This window comes from Cucurbita moschata, unplaced genomic scaffold, assembly GCF_002738365.1.
Source record: "Cucurbita moschata cultivar Rifu unplaced genomic scaffold, Cmos_1.0 Cmo_Scf00072, whole genome shotgun sequence".
NCBI classification, from domain to species: Eukaryota; Viridiplantae; Streptophyta; class Magnoliopsida; order Cucurbitales; family Cucurbitaceae; genus Cucurbita; species Cucurbita moschata.
The window spans coordinates 864282-875452 of NW_019268588.1; the positions used below are offsets into that span (position 1 = coordinate 864282).

General features: G+C 38.3%; 2 protein-coding genes across 5 annotated transcripts; one reads left to right on the forward strand and one right to left on the reverse strand.

Moving 5' to 3' along the window:
• Positions 1 to 2817: 2817 nt before the first annotated feature.
• LOC111438216 lies at positions 2818 to 6583 on the forward strand. 2 transcript variants are annotated; one of them, XM_023076180.1, is made up of 6 exons: positions 2818 to 3354; positions 4017 to 4109; positions 4252 to 4443; positions 4701 to 4776; positions 5700 to 5929; positions 6092 to 6583. In XM_023076180.1, the coding sequence occupies exons 1-6, from the start codon at positions 3035 to 3037 to the stop codon at positions 6312 to 6314; spliced, it is 1134 nt and encodes a 377-aa protein (XP_022931948.1). In that variant the 5' UTR covers positions 2818 to 3034; the 3' UTR covers positions 6315 to 6583. The 2 variants fall into 2 exon arrangements, with proteins under 2 accessions (XP_022931948.1, XP_022931947.1); XM_023076179.1 differs by having other exon boundaries at positions 2823 to 3354; positions 4252 to 4485; positions 4674 to 4776.
• Positions 6584 to 6986: 403 nt separating this feature from the next.
• Positions 6987 to 10281, reverse strand: LOC111438215 (arginine/serine-rich coiled-coil protein 2-like). 3 transcript variants are annotated; one of them, XM_023076177.1, is made up of 8 exons: positions 10155 to 10280; positions 9465 to 9643; positions 9246 to 9344; positions 8571 to 9113; positions 8342 to 8479; positions 7746 to 7837; positions 7581 to 7649; positions 6987 to 7450 (listed from the first exon to the last, which is right to left on the reverse strand). In XM_023076177.1, the coding sequence occupies exons 2-8, from the start codon at positions 9568 to 9570 to the stop codon at positions 6992 to 6994; spliced, it is 1506 nt and encodes a 501-aa protein (XP_022931945.1). In that variant the 5' UTR covers positions 9571 to 9643; positions 10155 to 10280; the 3' UTR covers positions 6987 to 6991. The 3 variants fall into 3 exon arrangements, with proteins under 3 accessions (XP_022931945.1, XP_022931944.1, XP_022931946.1); XM_023076178.1 differs by having other exon boundaries at positions 7085 to 7413; XM_023076176.1 differs by having other exon boundaries at positions 8571 to 9344; positions 10155 to 10281.
• Between the last annotated feature and the right edge of the window lie 890 nt (positions 10282 to 11171).

Below are 11171 nucleotides of genomic sequence, written 5' to 3' on the forward strand. Positions count from 1 at the left end.
TTGTTTGGGTAAATATTAAGGTGTTTTTGGTTAAGAAGAAGGAAATGTGTTAATATATCATATGGTTTCTATCATTGGTTCACCATGTGAAATCCATGTGTGGTCTCATAGTGGCTTTTGGATTGTTTCCTTATTGAAGGTGTTTCTATCATTGGTTCACCATGTGAAATCCATGATAGTGGCTTTTGGATTGTTTCCTTATCGAAGGTGTTTGCATGTGTCAATCAGTGGACTCGGGAAAAGGATAAAATAATAATTTTATTTCCAAAATTTGATATATCCTACCATAAAAAAATTGAGTCACATTTTCAAAGGGTTAATTAAGGTGGTTAGTAATATTCTTAACCTAACTAAATATTATAGGACTAAGAGTTGTAATATATGATTGAGATTATCTCAATCTAGTGAAGGAATACTTGTGAGATCTCTCGTCGGTTGGAGAGGGAAACGAAGCATCTAGGGTGTCGAAACCTCTCCCTATTAGACATGTTTTAAAACATTGAAGCATCTAGGGTGTCGAAACCTCTCCCTATTAGACATGTTTTAAAACATTGAAGGGAAGCCCGAAAGGAAAAGTCCAAAAAAGACAATTATCAAGCAAGACACTGGGCTTGTGCTAGCGAGGATGCTGGTCCTCCAATGAGGGTAGATTGTAAGATCCCACATCGATTGGATAGAAGAACCAATGGTATCAAATTAGACATCGGGTGGTGTACCAACGAGATACTGGGTCTCCAAAGAGGGTGGACTGTGAGGTGTCTCAGACACCGCGAGGATGTTGGGCTCCTAATGAGGGTGGATTGTGAGATCCCATATCGGTTGGAGAAGAGAACGAAGCATTCCTCTTAAGGGTGTGAAAACCTCTCCCTATTAGACCCGTTTAAAAACCTTGAGCGGAAATGGAAAGCAATATCGGCTAGTGGTGACCTTAGGCTGTTACAATACTTAACCTACCCTGTAGCAATAAGATGGGCTTGAGATGTTAGAATACTTGACCAACCCTCTAATGATACTTGCTCTAACTATCCTAGAAATTTGGCCACCACTAGCCAATATTGATACTTGTTCTAAACACAATTTTTAGCCCATCCAAGAAATTTGGAAGGATTACAACTTCGAGAAGGCCTAGAACTGCGAGCTTGAACATGCGCAAACAAGTAAGTAACCAAATGAATCAAGCATTCAACTAGTCCTTGTAGGAGTTCATTAGGACGTGTGACATATTATTAGAAATCATATTTAAAAGTCTAATTGAGAAACTATCATGATAGCTAAACTTAGAAACGAGTACAGTTTACAGTTTAGCATAGTTTACAGCATAGTTAGCTTCCGCTTCCATGTTTGAAAACTCTGGTAGTCTTAACATGTTTATGAACTTTCCAACATGCCTTGATTGATTTTTATCTCATGTATTGAGCATGATGTATGCATGGTTATCCTTACATGCATGTCAGAGGGTTTGGAAATCATTTATGCCCAGTTATGCTTTGGATAATTGTTATTTAGAGTATCTGTTGTGTTAGTTTTATCTTATGAACCAATGCTTTATGTTACTATAGTATTAGAACCTAGTTGCAGGTCCCATTATCTTCATTTGGTTGATCAAGTACTTTGTATGGACAATTTGGGTGTAGCCCTTATTCGTGAACTAACAAAAAAAGGTTAGGGTCTTTTTGGTACACAAGTCTTGGTAGTCACCCATAGTGAGTTACGAGAATCATAGAGGGTACGTTACTAAGTTAGTATCGCTTAGTGAGGGGGCCAAATAATTTACTGTCTCTGCTTGAGAGGGCGACGTGATAGGTAGTTTACTCTCTCCGTTCAAGAGGGCGAAATGACAAGTAGTTTATTGTGTCCCCTTGAAAGGGCAATGCAATAGGTAGTTTACTATCTCTACTCGAAAGGGTGACGCGATATGCGAGTTACTGTTTCACCTGAAAAGACGATACAACAGATAGATATTACCCTATATCACTAGGGAGAATTCTCTAATTTGAGCTTAGTAAATAGTCAGATGGGGAGTATGTTTATCACATTAGAGCAAAAGAGCTCCTCTATATTCACTAGACTTACCCTAGGCCCAACCTTGTGAATGTACAAGTCGATGGGCAAATTGACTCGAGGTGCACTTCGCACAAGTATTATGAGAGACCTAGAGATACGTAAAAATTAGAGTACAAAGCACTCGAACGAACCCCTTCAATTATGAACTCCGAGGGGGTAGTGCACTCTACATAGGAGTTATGTTTAAGGTTTTGGTACTTAGAGACTTGAATAGGTCAGAACAGATATAGAGTTAGGGATGGTTATGAGCACAAAACTTCAGATTTCGTGTATAGGAATAAGTTTGGACGAGAGCCTACAAATATGTTGTTTATACTCACTTTTACTCCATTTTATTTTTCAGGTTGCTACATTTCATCTTATTTATTAGTCTTAGGTTAGATTAAGGCAATGTGTTAGTGTTTATTCTCATTTCTTGTATGTTTTTGGATTGATTTAAGTATTTTATTTTTAACGTTTGAAGTCCATGACATCATTTATGAACTATTTAAAATGAATACTTTGAATGCGAGACATAGGTTTTACCAAGTTCATGTAGTTACAAAGCAAGATACGTAGAATTTCAACAGAAAGGGATGGTAGTGAAGCTCAAGATTTCGAAGGGTCCGATAAAATGCGGGCTTAACTTGACTTTACACCCAAATCTCAGAACACCTACATAGACACTACTTTCACGAATACTTCATTACCTACCTCGAATTTCAAGTTTCTATGCCTTACATCGGCATAACTCCTTCGTCTACCTTTGATCCTACGCATTCTCATCTTCATCTTTTACACGATCTCATTTCAATGTATTAGGGGCCTACAACGTACCACCTGTTTGTAGGGAGGAAAGCGATATTGAAATCCCAGTTCTTGTCGTTCAGCGGATGTGATACCATTACTAAATCATTTCTGTGTTCGAGTGAATCTAATTCCAATCACTGTGCGCTGAAGATTTCAATCTCTCTTCCGCTCGGCAGTTTCAATGCCGCTTCACAAAACCCAGAAGCCAAAACCCAAACCCAGACCCAGATCCCCACTCCTCTTCTTCTTCTTCCTTGCCCTCGCTGCCATTACGCTTCTTTTCATCTTTTCCTCTCTCATTTCCACCAATAAAATCTTCACATTCAAGAATCTGACCCCCAAACAGAGCCGTAACCGCCACGTTTTTAGTTCGAACGATAAGTTCTTGTACTGGGGAAGCCGAATCGACTGTCCGGGGAAGCACTGCGAGTCTTGTGAGGGTTTGGGTCACCAGGAGTCTAGCTTGAGGTGTGCTCTTGAGGAAGCCATGTTCCTCCAGAGGTAATTTTTATGAAGTTCTTCTGAATTCTTTGGTTTAATTCTTGATTGGAGGCGTTATCTTCTTGTTTAATTTGTTGGATTGGCATGATCATGTTTCTGTCTGAAAGGGATTTTGGATTAGAATTAGATGTTTAAACTTAAGATGTTTAAACAATTCTGTATAGATTCAAAGCAGCTAATTACTTTTGCATGCAGCATTCAACTTAGAAACTTCTGTTTGCCCTTGATTGATGTATATACTATGTTAATTGCTCGGCGGTGAGGTGCCATTTAGTTCTTTCTCTTTTGTAATGTATGCCGGCACTGAAACTAGAACTAATGGAGACAGAGCGGGTCTAGTAGTCGGGGTAGGAAGATTTTTTAGCTTTAACGGATTAGGTGTGTGGTAAGTCAAACAAGATCCTACGGTTCACTTTTCTTCGTACCTTTCACATCCCACTTCACTTTACAAGGGGAAGTGGATATTACATCCGGCCTTACTAGAAAGTAGGCTCTGGAACTTCCAAGGCCAAGAAGGAAGTCCTAGATGATCCGCTCAAACTCGTTTCAGTATTTGTCCTTCCTTTAAAAGCCCCCGTGCCATTTCGTCCAACATAATTTATTGAACGAATGCTTTTGCATATCCTACTTAGACAATTTACTAATCTTCCTTTTTGTTGCAGAACATTTGTAATGCCCTCTAGAATGTGTATCAACCCTATTCATAATAAGAAAGGGATTCTTCATCAGCCCAATAATGCAAGCTCCGAGGAAAGGTGTGTCTTATGACAAACATGTTGATGATAGTTGAACCTGTATTGACTTGATTTTCTTCCTGCTTCAAACTAAAACGCAAACTGCATCACATAAAAATTCATCTGTTCTTTCATATAATTGTGATGTTTTTATGTATTGTAGTTGGGATGCTAACTCTTGTGCTATGGACTCTTTGTACGATATGGATCTTATATCCGACACCATACCAGTGATTTTAGACGACTCGGAAATATGGTATCAGGTGTTGTCAACTGGTATGAAATTGGGAGCTAGAGCAGTTGCCCATGTTGAGCAAGTTGGTCGTGTTGAACTTAGGGACAACAGTCATTACTCCAATCTTTTGCTAATAAATCGAACTGCTAGCCCTCTTTCATGGTAAATCAAATCTTGGAAAATAGGATTCTTTCTACCTCTCTTGTGTATGTGCAAGTAAAGGTCAAGTAGGCTTGTCCTTTTAATGCCTTGTTTTTATGCATTTCTTTTCAACTTAGTGTGACAAATATTTCGTTTTAAGATCCCAAGTTATGAATTATTTGGGTGTTAATATGATCACAACTCTTTAGGTTTATGGAATGCAAGGACAGAAACAACCGCAGTGCCATATTGTTGCCATACAACTTTCTTCCATCAATGGCAACGAAGAACTTGAGAGATGCAGCTGAGAAGGTATTTTTTTTGAAATTATATTTGGTTCTTTCTTTTGTTATCCATTGCATTGCATATACATAAATTATTTGAATTCATTTCCGTTTTTCTATGTTGGTGTTTTATAGTCTTAGTGGAAACATAATTATTGAGTTCTAGGTCAATTGTGAAGACCTTAATTTAGATGCTCTTGAAGGTGTCTAGCAAACATCTAGTTAAAGTCTCACGAAATAGTTTTTCTCTTTTCTTTTCGATGGATATCAGGACTAGGATGATATCAAGAGTTACTACTCGTTGCTTTAATCTCATGTCCCATCCTTAGTTTTCCACCCACTAGGATGACTCAAAATTATGTGGTGCCCTATGATATCTTGATCCAACCCAGACCATATAGACCCCTAATGATAACTAGGATATCAGGAGTTACCACTCGTTGCTTTAATCTCATGTCCCATCATTAGTTTTCCATCCACTAGGATGACTCAAAATTATGTGGTGCCCTCTGATATCTTGATTGAAGATACGTATTTTATGTCAGTGGTTCCCTCTTGGAAACGGCCTAGAAGGCACATTGATGATTGGTGATCTTTATATGCTTCATAAAGGAAGATTTAGAACACAGGTGTTAAATGTCAATAAGAGTATAGGTGTTAAATGTCAATAAGAGTATAGCACAACTGGCATAAAATATGTATGCTTGATCAAGATGTTAGAGGTTCGATTCTCCTATCCCATATTAAGAACATAAGGGTTAGTTCCGTTAGAGAAATTTAGAAAGAGTAATTAGCTATAATGGGTGGTTGGTAGTTATTTGGCTTGCTTAGGGTAGAGGATAAATTTGTTTCTAGTTCTTCTGTTTCTCTTTCGGATACTCGTGTTTTGTACCAATAACTTCATGAATCTCTCATCTTGTCGATTATCCTGAAACGAATGCTGATTAATAGATTAAGGAGCTACTTGGCGACTATGGCGCCGTCCATGTTCGTCGGGGAGATAAAATAAAGACGAGAAAGGATAGGTTTGGCGTTGATAGAAGCTTACATCCACATCTTGACAGAGATACACGACCCGAGTTTATGGTGAAGAGAATTGCAAAGTGGGTTCCGGCAGGGCACACACTTTTTATTGCTTCAAATGAGAGAACTCCTGGGTTCTTCTCACCCCTCTCTGCTCGGTGAGCCCTTCTTACTCACCTTCTTAGTTCACTAGAGTTAGAGCTGACGCATTGGTTCCTTGCCATTTAGTAGTAAAAAGACATTTATTCAATGGATGTTGTGTTCCAATATAGACACCAAACTGTCTCTTAGCCTTGATTCTTGATACCTCGGTTTTGCAGGTACAAGTTGGCATATTCGTCGAACTATAGCCATATTCTGGATCCGGTGGTTAAGAACAATTATCAGTTGTTCATGATCGAAAGGCTGATTATGGGAGGTGTGAAGACATTCATCAGAACGTTCAAAGAAGACGATACAGATCTTAGCCTCACGGATGACCCAAAGAAGAACACAAAAAAATGGCAAAAGCCTGTGTACACAGATGAGGAAGAAAGAAGGTGAGAAGGATTTGGGCTGTGTGGGAAAATGTGTTGGAGAGGTAATTTTGATCCTTGTTAATGCCAACCTACAAAAGCTTTTCTTATTGTTCGTTGAAAAGCTTCATAGTGAAGACATCAAATGTTGAAGGAGAGATAGGTGCTTGGCTTGGATTGGCTTGGCTTGGGCAATGTTGTAAATGTGTGGTATAAAAATATGATCCAGGTTTCTGAATTTCATTACTACCATTTTCTTTTATTTTGGAAATATGATAACATGAATTTCATGCTGAATCTGAAACTCTATGCACCCAACCATCCAACAAAAACCCATCAAATCAAACCAGTTATTCCAGGGACGTTTCAACAGCTGAAAAGCTTTAAAACTCGTCTATTAGAGAGAAATTTTTAACATTTTTATTGAATGCTTCGTTCTCCTCTCTCTCCAACCACTCTGAGATCTCACAATCCACCCCCTTGAGGATCAACGTCCTTGCTAACACATCGATCGATGTGGGATCTCACAATCCACTGTTCGAGAGCTCAACGACATTGGTAGCACACCGCCCAATGTTTGGCTCTAATATCATTTGTAACAGTCCAAGTCTAACGCTAGTAGATATTATCTGTTTTGTCCCGTTACATATTGTCATTAGTCTCATAGTTTTAAAACGCATCTTCTAGAGAAAAGTTTCTACACTCTTATAAGGATTGTTTCGTTCTCCTCTTCAACTGACGTGGGATCTCCCAGAATTTGAGGCAACCTAATAATTTTCTAAGCTTCATAAATGCATAACGCCACAATCCTAAGGTTTTTAGGGGAGGTGGGGAAGGGAAGAACATACCTTCGAAAGTTGTCGATTGCACATTCAACACAACTCTTGTGCGGCAACATAAAGAAGACATTCTCATAACAATTTCATCCAAGCACACAAATAATCCAGAGCCAACGGCCAAGATGCTTAAAGACCTAATCCCACAGTTCGACCATCTCTTCGTCGTAGTCCAGCAGTGTATTGCTTTTCTAAATCCATCTGCAGCTCCTTTTGCTTCTCGGCACGGAGAAGTTCGCTGCGATCTTGGTTGGTTGGTCGAAGCTCCATCTTCAGCTCGCCCTTCACACCCTACAATTGGCCATAGGCACCAAGGCAACCTCAGACTCTAAAAATGTGTCAGTAGGTGATGAAGAAACTCTAATAAACTGAGTCACGACTAAGCAATTAAAGGTTTCTAACATTCACGGATGTATTGAATATAAGGGAAAGAGTGGGAGGGTAGGGGGGAAGTTTACCATGAGTTTGTTGAATTTTTCTTGCCGTTCACGATCGGTAAACAACGCCGTATCCCACTGGTGTCCGGACTGTATACAATGGAAAAGGATCCATATGTGATCTCATTCATCATAACTATTTCATGCTGAACAAAATTATAAGATGATAGTAATAGATGATCGTACCTCCTCTACGGCAGTGCTCTTTTTGCTCCCCCAAAGCAGCTTCTTCTTTTGATCGGTACTCATATAACCCACTCCAACAAGGTTCTTATTAACTGTTAATGGGAGAGAATTGCCATTTTTATAAACTTCAAGGTAAAAAGTTAAAAATCACCCAAATCTGAGCTATAGTTATTCTATTTCATCCATGTCATAAACCAAAATTAAAACGCAATGTAACATTCAGACAGAATCTTGTTCCAGTTTCAGTTTCTTAAGAAAACCAAACTACGATTATGAAGATAAGTAACAAAATCCAAAAACAAAAACGCGTCGAGAGAAGATGGTGAACGTGCATACACTAAATAAGACCTAATCTTAAGGATATTAAAAGAAGCCATGCAGATTTCGTAACCATATTCTTTCAGAATTGTAAATAGAACACCATTAGGATGCAGTCAACTTTCTTCCAACACCCAAAAAAAAGTTAAAAAGTTATGAGAAAATGTCCATCAACAAACTTTGTCTAGAACTACCTGTGTCTAATTTAGAAAAAATTTAACGAAACTACTCATGTAAGAACATTAACTTAATTTTTTGCATAAGGAATCAGATTTTACCTAATTCAGCAGCTTTCATTGCAGCAACTTTTGCAGCACTAAAGTCAGCAGCAAAATCAGAGTCGCCACTCTGACCTTGTCCTAAACTCAGTTTTCCATCCTGTTCTTGCTTCAAGATTGAAGATTGGTTTTCTTCAGCTGCACGTTAAAATTTCAAAACTATTAAGGCGAATAATGTCGACCTGAAGCTACATGAAAACAACTTGAAAGATGATACAAAAGCACGAACCATCCAGTTCATGATTAACTTCTTCTCCCGAGCTGAGCAATTTAGGTTTTTTCGCAGGCGATGCTTGATTTCCAACAAAAACACCTTTACCATCATACTTTCCCTTTGATTCTTTACCTTGCCCCTTGTCCCAGTTAGTTTCTCGGTCCTCGTATTTCCTTTCCTCTTTAGCAAAATTTTCAGCATCAAGTTCCTTCCGGTCACTCTTAAAAAATTCTTTCATATGGTGCCTACTTTCAGCCCTTCCCGAAAATGAGTCATATCGATTGCCCCTAGCATCATCATGGGAGAGCCCCTGTTCATGTTTGTAATCTCCAGAATGTTTCACATTGTCTCTCTTCTCATCTCGACCATCTCGGTCTCTTGTGTTCCTATTTTTCCCCATTTCTTCAGAATTTGAGTGCCTTCTACTACCTGAACCATGTCTCTCGGATAATGAATCCCCATCTCTACTTCTATCTCGTCTTGTATGATCATAATGAACACCACCCTTTGAATCCCTACGAGAACGAGAGGATAACCGCTCATTATCTCTTTCTTCATCTGCATATTTGTCATGTTTGGCATAATCATCATGCCCAGAGTAACCATGCAAACTTCTAGAGGATTTATGATCAGAATATTTATAAGAATCAGAACTTCGACTATAATGACTTCTATAATCCTTATTCAAACCTCTTTCATCATCTTTTCTTCTTGGTTGCCGTTCAGAGTCTTTTGAGGCATCATCTCTCAAGAGCTTCGGACTCAAACTACGGTCTCGCTTAGGACTTTCTGCAAAATAACGATTAACATGAGAATGAACTGAGATTCACGTGACTGTTATCTCCAAAAAAAAAAAAAAAAAAAACACTTCACAAAAAAATGAATATCCAAAATCCAAATCAAACTAACCATCCAATGATGATGACCCACTAACAGGAGATCGACGCCTATACTTTCTGCCAGCTGATTCAGAAGATGGCTTGCGAAATTCTGACTTTACACCAGTGTTTTCCATCGTAGGAGGCTATAAGTTAAATCCACTCAATGAACCTGTCTTCAAATGAAATTAAACTAGCAAACAGAGTGACCTGCAACACACAGGGGGAGTCAATGAACAAGTCTACTTCAAAAAGAAATTATCAAAACCTGCAAACTTGACCCAAAAGCGCAAAAACAACAAAAATTGTCCATCATCCAATCAAACCAAACACTCATTGTCAAGGGAAAGAGAACAGAGGATTGCAACAAAGTAAAGCAAGTTCCACAAAATGCAATTTCATCATAGTACAAACCTTAGCAGCCAGTGTTTCCGTATCAATACAACATTCCTACCAAATTTAACAAGCTATCAAAACAAGAAGACAACAACATCATATTTCAGCTATCAAAACAGTACATATCTAACGCTTGAGAAGCAAAACCTAAGTCGAATACTTCTATTGAAAGCTCTCTCAGCAGATAGACAGAGACAAATAAAGAAAACATCAAACCCTAGGGCTTCAAACATAGACGCATTCCAACACAAACCCTAACCCAGAAAAAAGAAGGAAAAAAACAATGCAAAATGGAAAGATTGAAAGGAGGAATCGACATTCATACCTTAACGAGGAGATTCAATAGCAAATGAATCCGATTCATTCACTGCTTTTGAATAATTTTGTAAGCGATTGTTTGTTCTCCCCATTCCATTTCAGCAAGAATTTTTGTTCTGCTTCAGATATTTTTATACGAAGGAATCAGAGAAATAATTTTCATATACAATTTAACCCAAGACCCTAACATATAATCCAAAGGAATTTTTATGTATACCCATAAGTAATTACTACAATTTATGTATTATGATGCACACAGATAAGAAATTTGTGATAATCATCTCAAATTTTGTATTTTTTAACTGCTTGGTTGCAGAAATTTTCAGATTGTTACGATATACTCCACTTAAAGGACTTTTATTTTCGAAAGTTTTCTTTTAACTGACTTTTTGGCTTATCTTTGCATTCTCCTAGAAGAGCTCGTGGTACTTAATCACTATCTCGCCTTTTGTCAAAGAACCTTAGCTAGGGTGATGTTTCGATTATTCAGCGCCTTCGCGCACTGATTTCTCCACATAGTTTAATCTCTCATCCAACTATAACGGGTTCATAGTCAACTATGTGCATAGGATTTGCTATGAACTTGTGCAACATTGACATATGCAACACATCATACACACCCTGAGAGAGCTGGGGTAACTGCCATGACCCGCTCTTTAAGGTTTCGAATCACGGATCACAATGTGGGTTGATGTGGAGAGGGTGAAAAATACGATATTTTATTTATTTATTTATTTATTTATGTTAAATTCTTCTCTTCATTCCCTAATTTTTTTCCTTCAACACTCTCTCAAATTCCTCCACATTCCCTAATTTTTTTCCTTTTTCTAAGATCGGGCATTACGAATACCATTCCCCTTCAAAACTTTTATCCTACAAAGTTGACTGATCATGAAATAGCTTGGAGCAGGATGCTTGCATCTCATCTTCTCTCTCAAGTCAATTCGTTAGCCCGATGATTCTTCCGCAGGACCTTGGTCAGATGAGTGTCCTTGTTGCATAGCTTCTTACCCTCCCATACGAG